This window comes from Protopterus annectens, chromosome 4.part0, assembly GCF_019279795.1.
Source record: "Protopterus annectens isolate FY-2018-M chromosome 4.part0, PAN1.0, whole genome shotgun sequence".
Lineage (NCBI taxonomy): Eukaryota > Metazoa > Chordata > Ceratodontiformes > Protopteridae > Protopterus > Protopterus annectens.
In genome coordinates, this window is record NC_056733.1 from 105976035 (window position 1) to 105999036 (window position 23002).

The 23002-nt window shown below is 43.5% G+C and overlaps 1 protein-coding gene across 1 annotated transcript in view; it reads left to right on the forward strand.

Annotated features, from left to right (window-relative positions):
- Positions 1-23002, forward strand: part of LOC122799215 (myosin phosphatase Rho-interacting protein-like) — a 2938789-nt gene that overhangs the window by 343829 nt on the left and 2571958 nt on the right. Inside the window, exon 2 of the mRNA XM_044068133.1 lies at positions 18248-18325. Coding sequence (XP_043924068.1) covers positions 18248-18325 — 78 coding nt within the window. The remainder of the gene's footprint in view (positions 1-18247; positions 18326-23002) is intronic.

Genomic DNA, 23002 nt, shown 5'->3' on the forward strand with positions numbered 1-23002 from the left:
TGAGTAGTCTATATGAAACAGAATAAAGTGACAGTGATTTCAGGCGATCCACATGGGACAGTTGCTGAAGAACTTAAATTTTCCTTGTGAGGAACCTTTGTGGTCTCTCCAATATATTTCCCCAGAGTCTTTTATTTTAAACAACTTGGACTGGATTGGATTTTTTTTCCTCTGAATTTCAGGAAGCCATTTCCTGGACCAAATACAAAAGTTAAAATCTGAACTGTTGCATAGATCTTCTCAACCAGAGTTTATTACTGCCCTTTTCTGGTTGATTTGTCTTTCTCTCTCTCCAGATTTCTTATTTGCTGACATCTAGACAGTGTAGTAGCTTCCCAAATTAACCGTTGCAGGCTTTAAAAAAAAAAAAAAAAACACTTCACACTGGGAGATCTCTGATTAACTTGTTCTTCCGTGTACAGCCATCTTAGAACACCCACACCATTCCTTTTGGAGAATGCAGAAGAGTTGGGGGAGGACTTATTCCATTAACTAACAACCCCAGTAGTAAGATTCCATTGGATCACATCAACCTTCCCAGATTGGAGTCCAACAGGGTCATTGGTTTATGGGCCATGGCTCTCTGTACTTACCGAGGAGCAGTGGCCACCCTTGGAGGAGAGTCACAGCAGTCCTGCAAAGGTAGACAGAGGGAGGTTTCTTTTTCATGTACCAAAGGGGTTTGTAGTAAGCAAGAAGGCAGGGACAGATGGGAAAAGTAGGCATTTTTCCTTTCTGTTCCACTTTATTGCCAGTTTACAGACACTAATCTGTCAAAATAAAGTAATGCAAAGGGCATCTTGCATCCATCAAGGACTCTGATATTATTCATAGGTTCATAGGTGTGTACTAGGCTAATGGCCCTGGAGCCTTTACAAGCCTAGCCCATAGAAGTGCCCAATTTTTTTTTGTGCAGAAAAGACTAGGGTGTTTTGAAGCTCATTCTAGACTTTGATATTTCTGTATGCGTTTCTTTGTAAGAATCCCTTTCTCATAGTCACCGTTGAGTAACTCTAGCCATTCTATCACAGAAGAAGTAGGATGTACTGTTGGGACCTTAAGTGCATTCATCAGCATTTAGAGTGCAGAGTAGTCACATTTCCAGATGTATGAATACCCCTAATGATTCGATACAGACATTCAGTCTCACCTCAGCCCTGTTGGTGTTAAGAGTGCATGTCAGTAGTGACAGCTCACTTTAGACTGTGGTGTATACCAGAGTTGTCCCTTAACAGGATGGTTATCTTATCTTCCCAGGTAGAGGGAGTGTCTGCTGCATATGTCTTAGAACCTTAAGACTGATGATGATTTCTAGTATCACAATGTCTAGTGCCAGACACCAGGAGAGTTCTGCTGCGGGCACTCATGATACATTAGTATCAAGAAACCCTGGGACACATTCAGATAGTTTTTTGTAGGTGTACAGGAAATATGTGACATAGTGGTTTGTCTTAGGCTGCTTGTTGATGAGAAGACCCTGCAGTCTGGCATTCCTGATCACTCTAGCAGCAGAAATGTCTAGCCTTGAGTTGGGAGCTCTGTGGCAAGTGGATACCCCAATGGATGTAGTATGTTCAGGCATCTCCCTTCCATGTTATTGCCCTGGAAATGAGAACATTATTTCTGTATTTATTAACTCTGTAGGTATTAGTTCATCATAGTCATTTTCCATTAATTTACACAGCATAATTATTGGTTAGTTTATTAGTTAGCAAAGAGGGACCTGTTCCTACCCATTGTACATAGAGGCCTTGAGAGTGTGGGTGTAGGCCTTCAGGAACAGCTGCTTCCTACCTGTTTGTTTGGTAACGGTATTAGTGGACTGGTACAGGATTCTTTTCATCCACAGCCTGGGCTGTATGGCAAGCAGAAATGAAGAAAACATGTACATAGTAGAAGCAGATATACATGGCATATAAGAGGTATGAAGAATGTGTTACTTAACGTATAGACAGCTGTAGGTTCTTGGGTAAGTATTAGGCTAGTTGCAGTTGTGGTCCGTTTTAGGCATTGTCAGTTTCCCTTTGGTGCTGAATTAACCAATCCCGTTTGGTGTTAAATGGGCCTTACGCATACCGTGGTTGATGATTATACATTACCCTTAATGAGAGTAACTGGGGTCATACCATAGATGATTTCATGGAGACTCATGTGTGGGACAGAGCATATTTGAGCTGTCTCTGTCCATTAATAAATAATGCAAAGGGCAGTTCTGGGTTAAACTTTGAATTATTCATTCGTTGCTCCATATTGTGCTTAAATAAGGACAGGGATGAACTTTGTTTTACGTGGATGGTGGAGTCTGTTCCAGAGCAGTGGTATCCTGTGTGAAATATATCTATCCCTCCAAACTGTTCTCTTGATGTTGCAGAATAGGTTTAAATCCCTGGACTGATACTTTATCACACTATTTGGCTTGCTAATGTTAAGGAGGCCCATCATTATTGGGTCGGAGAATGCCTTGTGTGCCAGACACAGGTCACATCTTAGCAGTCTGTAGGATACCAACTATAGTACAGGGACAGCCCATGTAGGACATATTGTTTAAGCCTTGTATCCTTTTAGTAAGGCATGCCTGTGGGCATTACAAAACAGATTTGCACCAAAGGCAGGAATTATACTCAATGATTGTCCCAGTGAGAGCCGGGTAAAGGGGACGGTGACATTTCTACATGTAAACACAATCCCTTTGTTTTTAAGCTGTGCAGTGGACACACGGTCAAAAGTTAAATCACTTTCCACATAAGTTCCCAAATCCAGAACAGCTGTGTCACCTCTTAGGGGAGTATTGTCAATGTTGTAGTTCACTGGGGTAGATGTTTTCACAAAGGATATAATCATGCATGTTTTGGCATTTAGTTTCAGTCCATGATTGTGGCACTAGTTATTTGCTTGGTATAAACCTTTCTGAAAGATGGGCAAGTCATTTGGGAATTCAGTGACTGCTTGTAGTTTGCAGTCATCTGCAAACTAAGTTAGTCAGAGCTGTTTGCTGTGCTGTTGACTTTTACTTCAGAGAAGTAGATTACAAACAGAAGAGGTCCCAGCACCAAACCCCTGGGGACAGCACTGGTGACTGGTCTTTGCATGACATATGTGCCAGTTAGCAATCCAGTAGGTAATGTTAGTGGTATATTCCCAATCTATTTAGATTTTCTACTGTGCTTGAGTGGGGAATTGTCAAAAGCTTTTGCCAGGCCGAGGTGTTTGATTTGTACCATGTTACCTTCATTCATTGCTTTGATGACCTTTTCAAAAAAAGTCCATCAGAGTGAGTAAACATAACCTGCCCTTGACAAATCCAAACTGAGATGAGTCCAGTGTTGGCAGGTTTCTCGTGTCATTATTGGTTTGTTACATTATAAGCCTTTCCATGGCTTTGCATACGATGGTGGCCAGACTTGTGGGTCTGTAATTGCCTGGATCTGTAGAAGGTCCTCCCTTATGCAGGGAGTGAGTGTAAGTGTTCTCCATTCGCGTAGTACAATACCTGTATGGATTCTGAGGTTGAACAGTGTTGTGGGGGGGTGACTAAATCGTACTTCATGCTGTTTAAGATGCATCCAGAGATTATGTCCATATTCATTGATTAAGTATTTTTAGTTTTTGATAACTACAGAAATTATTTTCCCTGTAGATCAAAAGCAGTAAGAGATGTAAACTTTATCCATATACAGATGATCTGAATCAACAATATGCATTAAATCTGGGTGTTTCAGTCTTGTCAGAATGATATACAGACTTAAAGGAGCTCAGTTGTAATTTTGGAGGGAAGAAATACTTGTCTTCAGTAGTATAAGTGAAAAGTTGTGTACTGTTTTTAAAAGCTCGCTCTGAAAATATTTTGAAATCTCTAAAGCAAATACATTTAAACTCTTCATTTAAATGTAGCTTTCATTTTTTCATGAACAGTTGCAGTGCGTGTTGCAGCAATTTCATTAGGTAGGCTAATCTTGGAAGTAGTGGACAGTTTGTGGTCTTACACAGGCTGTTAATGAGAAATGAGGCCTTGTCGGTTTGAGATTATTAGTATTTCATAAGGATTATCTTGATGCAAGTGTCCTAATTTGTCAGCAGATGTGAAGCAATACCCTTCTTTGAACAATTTGAATGCGAGTTTAACAAGTGGTTTGCTGTGTCAGTCCACATTCCAAAAGAAACGACACATTCCAAAAGAAACCATTTTTATGGCACACAGGATCAGATACACCATACTTCATGCTGCACTGCTGGCCCTAGAATCCATCCATGGCTAGAAAGATTTTCAAGAAGTGGTTTCATCCATTTTCATGACTTACTTCCATAGAATGTTGTTGTTGTTGTGTCTTTCAGCTTTTCCCGGTTTGGGGTTGCCACAACGGATCTCCGGTCTGCTAATGACTGGCAGTAGATTTTTACGTGCCGAGTTGCCGGCCCTGACGCACAACCTTCAACGAAGGTCTGCCCATTCACGCATGTCTCCCCACAGAAGGCGCTCTAGCTGAGAATCGAACAGGACAACATCTTACTGTGAGGCGACAGTGCTACCGCAGCACCACCACTGCAGTCTTACTTCCATAGAATACCAAACATAATTAATTATGTTCTTCCATATCACTGTTGCAGTATTCCTCACTAACGGAATCCTTTGCCAAGGGTAGCCCAGCATCCAGCCAGTATACCAAAGCCTTAGGATTTTAAGGATGTTGTACATCACACATGTACTCCTGGCTCACGGTGTAGGGCATAAAGATGATGTACAGACGTACCAACCTCAGAACTTCTTTGATGCCAGTCCAAACACCATCTATGATAGACTGTCTGAACGTTCCTCCATCTGTTGGTTTCCAAGCCATTTCATATAAGTGCCCTGTGGGGATTTTCTTCTTGTCATGCTTTCTTCCTTTTATTGCATGGTTACATGTCATCTAGAAAGGGAAAATGTCAGTGTGGGAGACACTTTCCTCATAAGGACCATCACAAGCAGTGTTTTGCTTGGGTGCTTCTCATGACAAATGTGTCATGTTTGATTTTTGTCAAGTGTTATTACCTAAGACTCTTCATAGTCATATCTCCTCCTTGTGTCTCCACCAGGAGAAACCAGTGTTTTAAGTTGTTGGCGCAGTAAGCAATGGCGGAATTGTCCCAGTCCAAAGGCCAGCAGTCTGCCAAGAAGAAAACCAAAAATGTTGGGTCTGATTCAGCTGTACTGCCTGCCCTGGACATCTGTTTTGAGGCTGTCAAATGCCTGGAGGATTGTCCAGTTATTCCATCATATTCCTCTGCAGCAACTGCTTTGGAGGCTGGCATGGCTCCAGTTTTTTGCATGTCCTCTGCGGCTTTGCATACGTCATTTACAGATGTAGAGGGGGAACTGCTGCTGATCATATTCAAGGAATTGAGGGGTGTTATGCAGATTCTTGTTGGGGAGGAGATTCCCACTACATTGATTGAGTGTTGGCATGGGTCTGAAGCTCCTAAGGTCTTTAGGGCTTATGTTCCTTTGAAAAAGAAGCAGAAAAAAAAATTCCCCCTTCTTCTAAGGATCCTCGCTTGAATGGCAGGTTTTTACACAGGGATTGTTTAATGCACTAATAACCTTGAAGCCCCCCCCAAAGAGTCTTTGGCTTATTCCTCTCATTCCTTCTCCATTAGACTGTGGTTCTGAGGAGGAGGACTCCATTAGTCCAGATTCTCCCTGTGGGGGTACTATCTCGTATGTTGGAATTTTTCAAATGTGACTGTATCTAAGTTTCTGATGTCCAGAAGCGGTATTATGAACTCTGCCAGCTGGAGTTTCCTAAGCCTTCTGGTGTCCCTTCTGTCCTAGCTGCCTTGTTGGACACTTTTTCAGCAGCTTCCCAGGCTTGTGTTTCCCAGCCCCTAAAAAACCTGGTAGGGTTTATAAGATGCCTGATGATTTTAAGCTTCTTTACAAATGTCCTTATGCTGACGTCCTCTGTTGTCTCTGTTTCTTCTGATAAACCTTCCAAGCTGTTGCCTTCCACTAAATTTACTTCCTTCTGACAAGGACAGTAGGGCCATGGAAAGGGTGGGCAAAAATGTGTGCACTGCTTCTACCTTGGCCTTTCAGGCTGTTAACTACCAGACCCGTATGACCAGGTATGTTTTAGCTCTTCTCTGTCTCAGGCTTATCAGGTTATTTATAACCTTCCTGATTTTGAGGGGGGAGGCTTCAGCCCTCTCTTTTTGAGTTCTTCTCAAGTGTCCCGCCATTCTGTTAAATGTTGTTATGATGCGGCTGATGCTACTTCTAGAGCTGCTGCTTTTGGTTCTTTAAGATGTTATTCGTGGCTTCGCCTCCAACCTTTGCTTGATGATATTAAGGCTAAATTGATATATGCTCCTCTTGATAACAAAAATCTCTCTGGTTCTGCAGCTGCTGAGTTTTTGTGTCCCTGCAGGAGGAGGGTAAGGCCTTCCTCTGTTCCCAAATTTCAGAAGAATTATCATTCCAACCCTGGCTTTGTACATAGATGGTCTTTCCCTCCTCCTAAGGATAAAAAGGGTTCTATAAGGGCTTCTCCTGCTAAGTCTGCTCTGAAGCCTCCTTTTCCAGACAATTCAGGTGCTGTCTGATTCCCTTCTTTCCTTCTTACAAGTCATATGTTCTTCGTGTTTCACTGTTGCAGTCATTACATTTGGGTTATCTGCTTGCAAATAACCCTCAGCCGGCCTGATTTTCAAAGTCTTGGGTCCTGTGTCGGTTGCTGTCTCTTCTTCCATGACGTCAGGTAGTCAGGGGTATAAAGCATGCAGCCGATGCCATTACATCAGTCTTTCTTGCCGTGCAGTGCCCGAAGCAGAAGCAGTTCACAAGTGCCGGTCGGCTGACTCCTGAAATTTTCGTTTTCGAGTTTCAGAACCAAAGTCTTCTAAAAAGCTAAGTACCCTGTTGGGGATCCTTTTCTTGCTCTAAACCGATGTCAGTAAAAGTTAACAATTGTATTTCTTGTGGAAAGCAAATACCTCATAAAGATTTTCATTCGTACTGCATTCTTTGCTTAGGCCCAGACCACAATGTCCGTCACTGTCGGTTTTGTGCCTTATTCAATCCTCGTACTATTCGTCGTCGGTTCATTTTCGCATCTAACTATTTCAGTACTCGGTTCAGTTATCCAGAAATTGCTTCGGTAAGCCATCCAACTATCGACATTCCGAAAAAATGTAAAGGTAAAGACAGAGACAGACCGCATAGGTCCAAAGCTGCCGACGACGCTTCTGTTAAGCTAGTCGCCAGTTCGCCAATACTCAGTGAGGTGCTTTCGCAGCCCCTGATACCTGCTACTTCAGATTCACAGGCCTCTACTAAGACCCATTCAGAGTCCGGTATACCGCGAGATGCTTCTTCGACTATGGAGCCTGTGGATGTCTCTACCTTGGATGGGTCCGGAGCTGCTGTGCAGGCACCGGCTTCTGAGGGTGTATTCAGACCTACTGGCTTGCATATCAGACCGAGGCCATCTTCTTCTTCAAGGCCTAAGACTCGATCCATGCCTAGAAAACAGACATCCAAACTGCATAATCAGGCCCATATGCCTAAAAAACAAATGATAAGAATGGGTGAAGACCTTATTACTCTAATTAGGGGAAGCCATCCCTCTCCCTCTAAGAGACTTAAAACTGATTTTCCTTCTGATTCTTCTGATCAGGGTTCTGAAATTTCTGTTTCTTCTGATGACCAGGATTTGCTCTCATCTACCTATGAGGATTCTGATGCAGAAGACTCCATTTCCTCTGCTTCCTCTCTAAAAGATTTCTCTTTTGGTGAAACTTTTGCACACTTTTAGGGAGCATTTCCGCTGGGAAAGCCAGGATTACTCTGATTCCAAAAAGAGGCTTAGGGAATTCTTACTCCTGCCTCAACACAGGCCTTTAGCTATCCCCCCTGTACTGACATTGTAGATGATGCCTACTTGGAATCTACCCTGGCCCCAGATACCTTACCTCTGGCTCCCAGGAAGCCTGACAGGTATTACAGAGTACCTGATTCTCACAAGTTCCTCTTTAAGAATCCTTCTGCGGACCCACAGACCATTTCACAGGGACCCAAAGGCATTAAGGCCACTACTGCCAAAAATCCTACCCCCTCTGATAGAGATTCCAGGGCCCTGGACAGATTGGGCAAGAAGGTATACACTTCAGCTCATTTTGGCCATTAGGGCTTTATACTGCCAGTTTCGTATGTTAAAGTACCAGCAGCATATTATTTGATCACTTAAACAACAATTGATGTTGATTCTTGACTGTGCTGAAAATAAAGAATTACAGGATTTAATGCATTCTGCTGAACAAGTTGGTAAACATACTTTGCAGTGTGGCTTTCACTCCTTAGAGGCATCTTGTAGGTCTGCTGTTACTGGGTCTGTTCTTAGAAGGCATGCTTGGCTGAAGGAGCAAACTCTGCCACATCATGTTAAAGCCAAATTACTGGATGCTCCCTTAAACCAAGACCGCCTGTTTGGCAACAAAGCAGAAGTTCTTAAAAAGATGGAGGAAAAAGCTAAATCTATGCAAACTGTTAAAATATTTCCTGCAAGTACAGCCTCCCAGATTTAGTACGCATTGGCCTTCTAAGAATTGGTTCTTTCCTGTTTCTACCAGGCCTTTTCAATCCAAATCCAGGAACAGCAGACCACCTAGGCCACAGTCCCAAGGTACTCACAGGCCTAAGCAGTGGGGGTCTCCCACTTCCAAATCTGGAAGTAGCAAGACACCCCCTATGGTAAACTGTCACAATGACTTAACCTTAAACCTTGCATGCCCTGCTCAAGGATACAGATTCCACACCTTACCAACCCCAAAAGGTTGGTCAGACCTACCCCCAAATCAGTGGGCAGAGGCTCAACAGCAGGTTCTGTCTTTTCTAAGTGTCAGGGCTGTTCAACCTGTCCCAGCAGAAGAATGGGGACAAGGTTTTTACTCCAGACTTTCCTCGTATCCAGAAAAGACAACTCCTGGCATCCTATCCTGGATCTATCTATCCTAAACACCTTTTTGGTAATTCCAGAATTCAAAATGCTAACTCTTTATCAGCTGCTTCCCATGCTGGGCAAAAATACTTGGTTGGCAGCATTGGATTTAAAGGAGGCTTACCTGCACATCCCAATAAGGGATTCTTGCAGAAAATACCTACACTTCAGAGCAGGCTACATGTACTATCAGTTCTCGGCACTGCCCTTTGGCTTATCTACTGTGCCCAGGGTATTCACAAAATGCCTAGCTCCAGTCATTGCATTCTGCAGGCAAAGAAGTATTCAAAAATACCCATATCTGGACGATTGTCTAATTCAGGCAGAAAGCCAGGACATACTATTAAATCATTTGGCATTTGTAAAGAAACTGCTAACCTCACTGGGGTACACCATAAACGAAAAGAAATCTCATCTAGTACCCTGCCAACAAATTGTAATCCTGGGAGCAAGCTTGATTACAACTTCCTAGATGGCCTACCTCACGCCAGAGAAACAAGTTTATCTGACAGCCTACTTCAAATTACTGGCCACAAAGACCCAGTTAACCGCAAGCTAAGTACTGCAAGCTCTGGGGTTCATGGCCTCTTGCATCCTACTAATTCCATATGCAAGACTGCATATGAGGAAACTACAATGGTATATAAAAAGCCTATGGTGTTAACGTTCTCAGGACCTGGAATATGTGATTCCTATCATCCCTTGTATAAAGACAGAATTCCTTTGGTGGGCAGAGGCCTGTTACCTCAACAAGGGAATGCCATTTAATTTACCCCCTGCCGCCCAAACCCTAACAACAGACGCATCAGACTATGCATGGGGGGCTCACTTGGCAGGACAGTGCATTCAGGGCAAGTGGAACTCAAGTCAAATGCACCTGCATATCAGTCAAAAAGAAATGTTAGCTGTACAGAATGTTCTGACAGCCTTCAAGGACCACATCCTTCCAGGACAACACCACTGTTATGTGGTACATAAACAAGCAGGGGGGAGCCCACTCATACCCCCTCTGCAGACTAACCATGGCTCTGTGGAACACAGCCTTGAGCTACCAAGTGCACCTACAGGCTCAATTGGCTGCCAGGCAAGCTAAATTCACTGGCAGATGACCTAAACAGAAATCTCATGGGCCCACACGAGTGGAAAATGGAACCAAAGATATTCAACATGTTGAGAAACAAATGGGGGAGCCCAGAGATAGACCTGTTTGCCTCCCCCTCAGAACTACCAATTGGACAAATTCTGCACAAGGACTCCCCACAGACAAGCTTGGAAAGTGGATGCCCTGTCCTTCACCTGGGAAAACCTCTCAGTTTATGCCTTTCCCCCTCTGCCTCTCCTCTCTAAAGTTCTACTAAAGATCAAACAGGACAAACCAAGGACAATACTCATTGCTCCAGACTGGCCACACCAACACTGGTACCACCTCTTGCGCAGTGTGTCGCTGCTGGAGCCATGGCACCTGCCTCCGACCCCTTCCCTGCTGTCCGAGCAGGAGGGCCAGATTCTGCACCCCCAGTTTCAAACCCTGAACCTTGCAGCCTGGCTAAATACTTAAGCTCTCCGTTACAATCCCTCAATAAGCAAGTGCTGGATGTCATTCTGGAGGCAAGAAGGCCTAGTACTAGAAAATCCTATGCTGAAAAGTGGAAAAGATTCTGTTCCTGGAGCCAAACTCAGGGGATGGGCACAACAGTGCCCACTTTACCGCATATTCTTCAATACTTAACAGAGATGCTTCACAAGGACCTTTCCTTCTCTTCTACTGAAATTCATGCCTCTGCCATTTCAGCACATTGTAATACGGAGCCACCCCTCTTCTCTCACCCACTGCTGAAGCAATTCCTCAGAGGAGCCAAAAATTTAAGACCACCCAGGAGAACCCCTGCTCCAGCCTGGGATCTTAACTTTGTATTGGAAAAGCTCACGCTACCTCCCTTTGAGCCAGCTGCAACTGCAGAGCTGAAATTCCTTTCTTGGAAAACAACTTTCTTTCTAGCCATCACTTCAGCAAGAAGAGTGTCTGAATTACAGGCCCTCATGGCAGTGGGGCCCTTCATCATCTTCCATGCAGACAGGGTGTTCCTCAGGACCAATCCTTCCTTTATGCCCAAGGTGGTATCCAGTGTGGCCCTTAATCAGTCTTTTCATTTGCCAACCTTTTCTAATCCACAGAACAAAGGAGAACGAATACTGCACTCTTTGGACTTGCACAGACAACTAAGATTTTATTTGGACAGGACTAAGCCTCTCAGAAAATGGAACAGCTGCTAGTTGCGTTTGCTGCAGGGGCAGAGGGGAAGGCCATTTCAAAGCAAACCATTTCTAAATGGGGAACCTCAGCACTGAAATAAATAGGACATGCTGGAGGGACAGATTCATAACCCAGAGGCTCCCTTCACTCTGAAATAAAATCCCAGTCCAGGTTAGGCAGAGTCCCTCATTGACTCTCTTCAAGAGGAATCTTGATAAGTGGATGGGAGATCGTAGGTTTACCCCGGGTATCACTTCTGTGTCACTGTTAGACAGAGGCACAGTATACTAACCTCGAAAAAGGGCATAGCAAAATAAATTTAAAATGGGTGGCGAAAGCCAAACACATTCTGGCTAGGCTTATAAATGCCCTAGGGCAGATAGCCTAGTACGAACCTATGAACCTATAGGCCATTGCATTAATTTCTGCTGAAAGCACCATGGAAAACCTACTCCACAGGGGATAAGATCACATTCCACCAGGGCTGTATCTACTTCAATAACCTTTCTCAGAGGTGTTCCTACCAGGGACATCCTAGAAGCTGCTACCTGGAGTTCTGTTCATACCTTCACCAAGCATTACCACTTGCCTATTTTTCTCTAAATCCAGAGCTGGTTTTGCCACTGCAGTCTTGCAGGACCTAATAGCTGGTCCTAATGCTCTCCAATTGCCTCCTCCCTTCCTTAGCTTTGGGAATTTATCCAAATGTAATGACTGCAACAGTGAAACATGAAGAACATAGTACGGTTGTGTACACTTGCCATAAATGTAGATGTTCAAGTGTATTCACTGTTGCAGTCCTAGTTACCCTCCCTCCAGCCCCCTGACTTCTATTTGCCATACCTCTCTTGTTTACTGTATTTAAGCTTTCTGGTGTATTTGCTTATCATTGGAGGTGTAACCTTGTATATAATTGCTTCCCATTATGGGGGCACCTGTCATCTGGGGCAAGAAAAACTGATGTAATGGCGTCGGCTGCATGCTTTATACCCCTGACTACCTGACGACATGGAAGAAGAGAGAGCAACTGATGCAGGACCCAAGACTTTGATAATCAGGCCGGCTGAGGGCTACCTACAAGCAGATAACCCAAATGTAATGACTGCAACAGTGAATACACTTGAACATCTACAGTTATGGTAAGTGTACACAACTATACTGTTCTTTTATCTCTTTGTTTTTCCCTGTCTCTTCACAATAGGTTAAAGATCAGTCAGAATTCTTAGGTTCTGTCCATCATTCGTCAGGGGTATTTCATGGTGAGGAAATCGCTTCCTCCTTTTGGGGCATTCCTCAACCTCCTCAGGAGCAGCTGCCCTTTTTTCCGGATGTACTTCAGAACCTTTTTCTCAAGATACCATACAAGCAATTTCTGCTCTTCAAAGGGGGAAGGGGTTTTATTCCAGAATGTTTCTGATTCCCAGGTAAGAGGGCAGCTGGAGGCCCATTCTGGATCTTTCTCAGCTCAATAACTTTTCGAAAGTTCCTTCCTTTCGAATGCTGTCTCGTTAGACCCTGTTTCCTCTTCTTCTGCCTCAGACTTTCCTAGTCTGCCTGGATCTCAAGGATACCTTTCTTCACATCCCTATTCATCCCCATTTCTTGAAATGTTTGTGTTTGTTTCTTCTGTCCATTTTCAGTTCTCTGCTTTGCCCTTTGGCCTCTGTACTGCCCCATGGGTCTTCCCAAAATGCCTAGCTTTTGTGATTGCAAGGTGAGGGGAATTCATATTTTTCCTTACCAGGTCTACCTGCTCAATCAGACCTTCTCTCCAGAGACCCTGCCTCAGCACCTCCATTATGCTATTTGCCTCTTGCAAAAGCTAGGGTTTCCAGTAAATTTTCAAAGATCATCCTTAACTTCTCCTCAGGAGCATATTTTTCTCTGGTGAAAGGTCTAGACCATTCCTATGCTGGCATCTCTGCCACCTCCCAAGGCTATGACTTTAATTGCATTTCTTCAATCCCTTCTTCCCCAGGTGTCAGTTAAGGTCAGGGAGTTTCTAAGGGCTCTGGGGTACATTACATGGCTTCCACCATTCCTGTGCTTCCTCTAGCCAGTCTTCATATGAGGAAACTACAGTACTTCCTAAAGTCTGTATGGCTTCAGCATTCTCATCTGTTGGACTTCCTATTTCCTCTTCTTCCATGCCTCAAGCTAGAGCTTCAGTGGGCGATTCTTCAGCCACATTTCAACCTAGGGCTTCCTTTTCAGCCTCCAATGCCCTCTCAGGAACTTTTTTCAGATGCCTCAGCCTTTTGTTTCTTCATCAGAGGGTGGGCCATATCGATATCAGAGAAATGAGAACTCTCTGTCTTGCTGTTCAGTCTTTCCATACTCTGTAAAGATTTTGAGAGGCCCTAGAAGGAACAGACAATGCCACAGTAATGTGGTACATCAAGAAAGGGGGACACTATCTTACTTCTTGTGCAGACTTGTTCTTCGGGTTTGGGATCTGGCTGTCCATTATCAGGTGACTTTTTTGGGCTGTTTATATTCCTTCAGAACAGAATCTTGTGGCGGACTCTGTGGTTAGGTCTGTAACACAGACCCATGAGTGGATGCATCACAGAGATATGTTTCTGGACATTGTCCACCAGTGGGTACTCCCCAGGTGATCTGTCTGCCTTCTGACTGTACAGACAACCTTCTTTTTTTTTTTTTTGCACCAGAATCCCATGTCTACTAGCATGGAAGGTGGACACCCTTTCTTTTTCGTGGATGGGGATGTTTCTATGTCCCCCCCCCCCTCACCTACTGAGGGTCCTGTTCCATATAGAACAAGACTCTCCCAAAATCATGTGGTGACTCCCTTTAGGCCCAAACAGAATTGCTTCCCTTTTCTTCTCTACCTAGCCAAGGGCAATCGCCACAAGTTACCTCACAGGGTGGATCTGCTAACCCAAGACAAGGGTTCTCTCATCCATCCTCACTTGTCCACTCTTCTGACACTATGGGTAATAGGGTTTTGATCCCTATTAGGCACCTTTTTTTCTGAGGAAGTGCTTTGGGTATGGCAGGAGGCCAGGAAACCCACCACTGGGAAATCTTATTTGTCCAAATGGAAGAGATTTTCTGTCTGGTGTCTTGCTGACAACCAATATCCACTTTCTGGGAAGTTCCTTTGGTTCTGATGTATTTGTGTGAATTGCTCCATGCTGGGTTGGCATACCCTTAAGTTAAAGCTCGCTTTTCAGCTATTTCTGCTTGTCTGCCTTTGATCCCTTCTTTGGCTTCTAGGTTTGAGGTCCGTTTCATAAAGGCATCCTTCATATTAGGCCTCCAGCAAGCCTATTACTCCTTCCTGGGACCTTAATTTTGTTCCTGAAAAATTGACTCAAGCTCTATTTGAGCCTGCTGCTTCAGCTTACTTGCAACGTTATACTCTGAAGACTTTTATTGTTTTGGTTTTTCCTTCATTTAGAAGGGCATCTGAGCTTCAGGCCCTTGTGGCTGTCCCTTCTTTATTAGGTTTTCATAGGGACAGGGTGTCTCTTCATATTAGTCCATCTTGTATGCCCTAGGTGGCTAATGAATTATCTTAGTCTATTAATTTGTCCACTGCTTTCCCTTCTCCCCTGTCTGCTAGTGAGAATGTTCTTTACACCTTGGATTTACATAGGCAACTCCGATATTATTTGGTTAAGACTAAGACCATTCATAATCTGAGCAACTTTTTGTTTCCTTTCATCCTAGATCTCTTATGTTTGGCTGTTTCTAAGCAAACCATTTTTTCTTGGATTTCTAAGGCCATTTCCTTTTGTTACTCCTTTCATGAGAAAAGCCTTTCTACTTCTGTAAAGACTCATTCTACCAGGGCTGTGGCTTCGTTTGGTGCTTTTTTCAAGGGACTGGATACCAATTCCGTCCTGGTGGTTGTTACTAGGATTTCTGTCCATACTTTTGCTAAACATTATAAGCTGGATGTGGTTTCTAGGGCCAGAGCTGTCCTGCATGGCTTTCTTGAGTGCTCTGCTGGGCCTGCCTCCTCCCAAGTTTCCTCTTGAGCTTTTGTGTTCTCCCTTTAGTGAAGAATACTGCAACAGGGATATGGAAGGATGTAGTACAGTTGTGTAAAATCTTACCGTAACTGTAGATGTCCTTCTTTTTAGTGTTGCAGTATTTGGTCCCTCCCTTCTCCCCTTTTTTCTGTACTTCTCCTTTTTTTATGGATGCACATGTTCCTCCTTTCCCCCTTTAACTGTTGTTCCTCTTGGGGTTTTTCACTTCTGAGATTGGTATGTCTGTACATCACCTTTATGCCCTACACCATGAGCGGGAAGCATACGTGTGCCATACAACATCGTTAAAATCCTAAGGCTTTGGCATACTGGCTGGATGTTGGGCTACCCTTGGCAGGGATCCCTTTAGTGAAGAATACTGCAACAGTGAAGAGAAGGACATCTATTGTTATGGTAAGATTGTACACAACTGTACTTTATACCCTGATTCCACCTCCTTTTGCAGGGCATGGATGGAGTGCCTTGGTACCACCTTGACCTTGGGATTTCTGTATGTTTCCCCCATTTTTTTATGATAAAATTCATTCACAAGGGAGACATTCCAGAGCACAGGTTGTTTAGATAAACCCATTTAATTTGGTTTTAGATGCAGTAGTCTCCTCTGACCTTTGCCACATTGGAGACTAGTTGACCTATCCTTTTCGGAGGACCTTTCTGATTTCCATGTTCTCTGTGAAGAACTGGTTATTTGAATTCCACTAGTAGCCTAGTTAGCAGTTTCCTCTGCTAGCACAGTGTCTGTTCTTTTACACTAATAGCTTGGTGTAATTTCTGATCTGCCATCCTTGCAGAAAACCATCTACTCAGAAACTGTACAAAGACAACTGGAAATGGTTTTCCATTTAGGCTACCACTTTTAGTTGTGAGCTCGGTAGCAGAGATATTGGGATAACTTTCAGGAAGTTGTGGTGTAAGTGTTGGTTATTCCTCCAGCAATGTTCACTTGGTGGCTGTTAACAGTTTTTATTTTGGTCAGGACTCCTAAACTCTGGCCCTTCAAAGTGTGGTAAGGCCTTTCCTGATGGGCACCTTTCTTTTTGGCATCTGTTAAGAGATCCAGCCCTTTTTGTGCGACATTTGTATCATGCTAGAAAAGCTCATGTTTGACTCATCTTCAGATCTGTGGCAGTCATGTTATCTTACATTCCTTAATCTTTGTATACTGATTCTTCCTTTAGGTCTAAATTACCAATGCACACTGAGCTAAAGTCATTTCATTTACCTGTATTCTTCTGCCATTATTCAGGTCGGGACAAGTATGTTCTTCACACCATGGGTGTATAGTACACATGAACAAGGCTGTCTGTAAAAAAAAAAAAAAAAAAAATCAACTTTTAGAGTACTGGTAGGTCACTGAATAGTGCTTTTCAAGATGAGTTTATAACTGTATTGTTTTTTCTAAAGCACAATGTGGTAAGAACTTTCAATGTATTCCTAGATGCATTGTTCAGACCCAGCCCTGTAGCAAAGAGTGAAAAGGCCCTGACTAAAACACAGATGACCCATGTTTTATTGGCAGCAAGGGTGCTAGAAAGACTGAGCAGGGGGAAATGGCCACTGCTTGGCTCTCTGTGTTAGTGGCAGGTTAATTGCTTAGAGCAGTGGGTCTTGCATTCCCTTTCTGCACTAGTGATGAGTCACTTAAGCAGAGGGCTGGCATGTGTGGAGGGAGACATATAAAATGCCGAAGCAGCATGTAGGGGAGGGAGTCAATCCTCCTCCTGGGAAGTGAGTTAGAAGTAGTATGCAGGATCTATAGTCAGGCCTGCTCCCTAACACCAGACTCTTGCCACTCAGAAGGGAGAGCTAGCTAGTTGGGCTCACCAGGCAGGGAGTTAATGGGTCAGCAGACTCTTGCCCTGCATGGTAAAGCCTGGCTCTTGCCCCTGGTAAGAACAAATGAGCCAACTGGGTGTACATAGAAGAGTCATTGGGTGATCCAGTGAACTGGGGGGAGGCAAAAAATTATTGTAACAGGGTTGCTGCCAGTCTACTGTTTTTGTTTCCCCTGAAGTACTATGACTTTCAGTTTTTGTACAACTCTTACTTGATCATCTTGGAATACCTCTGCAGTGTACTGTAAGTTGGACTTTACTTCCAGAGGTGTAGGTCTTCCTTCGAATCCACAGTGAGTCCTGCAGGAGAGTGAGCTGGAGAGACTGTCCTATCCATTCTTGCAGGTGGAGCTTGACTTATTTAGTTAACTTTAGCTGTAGCTCTGTAAGGAGAGCTACAACTACAAGCCCCCCACCTCAAGATTGTGCTGCTGATTTTCTTAGTCCTTTAAAATTTTGCTTGTTCCACAACTGGAGAGGCAGGAAGATTTAGCTTAGCAGACTTTATGAGATGGAGAGTGGTGAAGCTAGCAGCATGAGGAAGTTTTAGGCTCTGAACAGTCCCGTTGCTTGAGTTGCAAGTCCTAAGAGTTCCTGTGACCAGTACTAATATTATGGTAAGTACTCGTAACTTTAATTTTCAACTTAGTGGTTAGTGACAACCTGTGGACACCATAAAGGAATGATAATTTTGTAGTTTTAAGAGAAGAATGGATTATCAGAGCACTGCATTTTTTATTATGATCACCATCTTCTTTGTTTCATGTTGATGTTTGAGTTGCTGAAATCTCAAGCTACAGGACAGTTTTCTGTCATTCTCACTGACCATGGAAGAGGTAGTCATCATAGCCTGGACTTCAGAACAAGGGTCAGCCTAGCCATTCTGGTGCCTTCCATGCACATTCCTTACTTTTGTCCAGCTTCTTTCATTTTGTTTTCATTTCACTTACCCTCCTCAGTCACTCAGATGTCCTGTTATAGTACTCCTGTTGGTAGCTAGGACATAGGAAAACCATGCTGTGCAAGGTGGTGCACTACAGGCCATAGGCTTAAATTAATAAATTGCTTTGAAGTAATGTCTGCTAATGTTAAATTTCAGATGTTCGTGAAGAGTGCCGGTATGGATTTGAGCTCTGCTAAGTGTTTTGTCTCTGTTGTCCACAGGCTAAACCGATTTATGGAGGCTGGTTATGCTTGGCACCAGAAGGAACAGATTTTGAAAACCCTATGCAGAGATCTCGGGTAAGAGCCTCTACTTACTTAATCATGCTGGTACTGCAGCCCACAAATTCAGAAAGAAAGTTTAAGGGCAGGCAGTGAATTTGGACAAGTTTGCTGGTAAGAAGAGGAAAATTTCATATTCATGTGAGAAACTATGGAATTGAGATCAACAGGAGCAGTAAGTGGAAAGAGATTAGAAGGAAAGAACAAGCTCAAACCACTGTTTTGGTTTTCTAGATAAATCCTAAAAGCCTGAAGTCTGAAAGCCAGGGCAGGTTTCAAAGATTGTTTTCAAGGAGATGGATGCGAAATGAGCAGCTCTGTAAAGAAGGCAAGGGTCTAACAAGTGTGTGATGAGAACTCTGTAGTTTCCAGGGTTGGTTGATGGCCCTGAAGTGGGCCCTATGAAGTGGGATAAAAACTGCAGTCTTCTATTCTCATGGTACAAATCCTGTTTGAGGCTGTAGTTGAAAAGTGACTCAAATGGTCCTGATAGGTCATGTTTCAAGCCATTTAGGTGGCATCCTGAGATATTGTCAGGGCCCACTGAGGCTGTGTTTTTGACCTCAGCGAGTGCTGCCAGGACCTGCTCCCTGTTAATAGTTCAGGGGGATTATGCTAGTAGGTATTTCATGGTGGGGGGAGGCAAATGGGAGACTGGGGGGTGTAGTCTGAGCTGAATTCTTTAGCCAGCAAATTCATTATGTCACTTTTCTCATAGAAGGTGGCACCATTGACTACTGTTTTGGCAGTGACGTGTGCTGCCTTTGAGTTTGGACATAGCTGTAGAAGGCCTTGTGGTTGTCTTCAGTCTGTTAGACTGTTTTGACCTTATAATTTGGCCTTTTTGGACTTAGTCCTTTTAGTTTCCTATTTAGTTTAAAGGAAAATGCCACATTCCCCAACAATTTAATTCTACTCTTAAGTTGAGTTTCTCCCTGCAGTATGGTTCCATTATTGTGTAGGTACCAGAAACCCCTCTTGTGCATTCTAAAACTTTTTTTCTTGCCTTGGAGTCAAAGGAAGAGAAAGACTACCCATGTTTTTTTTTTTTATTTTAACTTCTCACATAATTTGCAGAGGCATTTGTCTCTGCCTGTATGATATTCTACAGACATGAGACATCTGTAGTTTACCCTGTCGGGTACTGCTGACAGTTATATATGGGTAAAAAGACAGAGAGGTGTGAAACTGTTTTCCACTTCTTTATTGCTAAGAAGAAATTAACTTGTACTGATTCACAGCTGCTTCCAATGTAGCCATGACTTTCAAAGCAAAACAGAGCAGTTAGATCAGTCAGTGGTCAAAGGTAGTTGTCAACTCTTCTGACAGATCTACATAAGCAGCATCACAGTATTGAAATGTTAAGCTTTAAACTTTAAATGTTTGTTGTTTGTACTACCTCACGTTTTAAGATCATTTAAATGAAGTTTTAAAGATGTCTGTGACAGTTCGAGAAAAGTCAGAATATTGTTTCTTGTAAAGTATCGACACATTTACCATTTTCTTGCCATCCCACCACAGTAGGGCAAAACTGCCCAGGTTAGGGCTTCTCTTCAGGAAGAGAAACAGGTGGCAACCCTATCAACTAGGTATATTGATACTGTTTAAAAGAATGTATTTTTATGCTTTCTTGTGACATCCTTCCTGAGGAGGATGTATATGTGGTGCACAGATCCTTGGGAAGAGATATCTCCCTCTGACTTTGAGTTAATCCTTACACAGGTGGAATGCATGAGCATTTTCTAGTCAACAAAAGAAATATAACAATTGATGGCAACCATGGTATACAACTGAATTTACTTTAACTGACTTGTGCTATGTGCACTTTTAGTAAAGCATTAGGAAAGGGAAAGCTGAAGTACTTTATCTATATAAATAAATTAAAATGAATGAAAATAAAAATATTTCCACTGCTGGCACTTGGGAACAGAAATACTTTTAAATCCTTTCCTTTCCAGTAGCAGATGTTCTTCGTGTTTCACTGTTGCAGTCATCACATTTGGGTTATCTGCTTGCAGTAGCCCTCAGTAGGCCTGATTAACAAAGTCTTGGGTCCTGCGTTGGTTGCTGTCTCTTCTTCTGTGACGTCAGGTTGTCAGGGGTATAAAACATGCAGCCGACACCATTACATCCGTCTTTCTTGCCATGCGGTGCCCGAAGCAGAAGCAGTTCGCAAATGCCGATCGTCTGACTCCTGAAATTTTCCGTTTTCGAGTTTCAGAACCAAAGTCTTCAACTAAAAGCTAAATACCCTGTTGGGGAAACTTTTTCTTGCTCTAAATTGATGTCAGTAAAAGTAAATAATTGCATTACTTGTGGAAAGCAAATGTCTCATAAAGATTTTCATTCGTACTGTATTCCTTGCCTAAGCCCTGACCACAACGTACCTCTGTCGATTTTGTGCCTTATTTAAACCACGAACTATCCGTCGTGTGTATATTTTCGCTGCTAAATATTTTGGTGCTCGGTTCAATTATCCTGATATGTCTTCTGTAAGCCATCCAACTACCGACATTCCGAAAAAACACAAAGATAAAGACAGAGACAGGCCACCTAGGTCCAAAGCTGCCGACAACGCTTCTAAGCCAGTCATCAATTTGCCAGTACTCAGTGAGGTGTTTTCACAGGCCCTGATACCCACTACTTCAGATTCGCAGGCCTCTACTTAGACCCATTCGGAGTCCGATATGCCGCGAGATGCTTCAGCTGTGGAACCTGCGGATGCCTCTGCCTTGTATGGGTCCGGCTTCTGAGGGTGTATTCAGGCCTACTGACTTGCATATTAAACCAACGCCATGTTCTTCTTCAAAGCCTAAAACTCAAACCATGCCTAGAAAACTGATGCCCAGACCACATGTTCAGCCTCCGTGCCTAAAAAAACAAATAAGAATGGCTGAAGACCTTATTACTGTAATCAGGGAAAGCCAACCTTCCCCCTCTAAGAGACCTAGGAGTGAGTTTGCTTATAATACTTATGACCAGGATTCTGAATTTTCTGTTTCCTCTGTTGACCAGGATTTACCTTATCTACCTATGAGGATTCTGATGCTGAGGACTCTATTTCCTCTGCATCCCCCCAGAGGATTTTCTCTTTTGGTGAAACCTTGCATACCCTCAGGGAGCATTTTCGTTGGGAAAGTCAGGATTTCTCTGATTCTAAAAAGAGGCTTAGGGATTTCTTACTCCTGCCCCACTTCAGGCCTTTAGCCATACCTCCTGTACTAGACATTGTTGATGATGCCTTTCGGAATCTAGCTTGGCCCCTGACTCTTTACCCCCTGCTCCCAGAAAACCTGATAGATATTACAGATGTTCATCGTGTTACCCTGCTGCAGTCATCACACTTGGGTTATCCTGCCGTCAGGCGGTCTCACAGTCGGCCCGAATTCCAAAGTCTTGGTCCGGTGTCAGTTGCTGTCGCTTCCTCCCTGACGTCAGTGCGCCAGGGGTATATAAGAGGCATCCAACGCCATTTTCTTCAGTATTTCTTCCCGCGCGGTGCCCGAAGCAGTTCGCATGGGGTAAGAAGGTATACACTTCTGCAACTTTGGCCATTAGGGCCTTAAACTGCCAGTTTCATATGTTAAAGTATCAGCAGCATATTATTGGATTGCTTAAACAGAAAATGATGTTGATTCCTGTAAAGCTATGGAGCGTATTATCATGGAACTCATAAACAAAGACATTGGGAGCCTCCAGACACTGGACCATACCCAGTTCGGCTTTAAGGGCAGATCTTGCCTCTTAAACCTAGTTGATTTCTTTGAAACAGTTACCAAAGCCATAGATGAGGGTAAGGTAGTCCACACAGCCTACCTGGACCTCGCAAAAACCTTTGACACAATACCCCACACGGGCATCATAAATAAGCTTACCAGCTTAAATATCATCCTCTATATCACAGGATGGGTTGCAAACTGGTTCAGAGATAGAACCCATATGGTCAGAATCGCAGGTTCCATGTCCGAATCCAAACCAGTTACAAGTGGCGTCCCACAGTGCTCAGTTCTGGGACCTCTCTTGTTCAGTATATACTTCTCTGAGGTTCAGGCTAACATGGGGGGATTATGGCTGACAAAGTTTGCAGATGACTGCAAACTGGGGGCCATAATCTAATCTCCAGCTGACACAAGCATCCTCCAAAAGGGTCTCACAGAGACGGATGCTTGGTGCAAGAGCCACGGCCTCAAGCTAAATGCTAAAAAGTGCATAGTCATCCCCTTTGGGAAAAACAAGGTGCCCACAAATTACCACATAGGTGGTAATCCATTAAGTACAGAAGAAGTAATTAGAGATTTGGGGACCAACATAGATAGTAATCTCTCCTTTGATAATCATGTTGCCAAAGTGGTTAGAAAGACCTTCTATATAGCCCACCTTATCACGAAAGGGTTCGCATCTAGATCGAGAGGTCATTGTGCCCCTCTACTCGTCACTCATCAGGCCCATACTTGAATACAATGCCCCTTTTGGGATGTACCTTACCCGACATCTGCAGCAACTGGAGAGACCCCAAAAGTACCTCACCAAGAGGATCATGGGCTACAAACAGATGTCCTATGCAGCTCGACTAAAGAAACTCCAGCTCTACTCAGTTGCTTACCGCATACTCAGAGGCGATCTATGCCTGACGTACAAAGCCATGTCAAACCCAGAATTAATGGACATGCTCCACCTCAAAAAATCCAAGTCCCT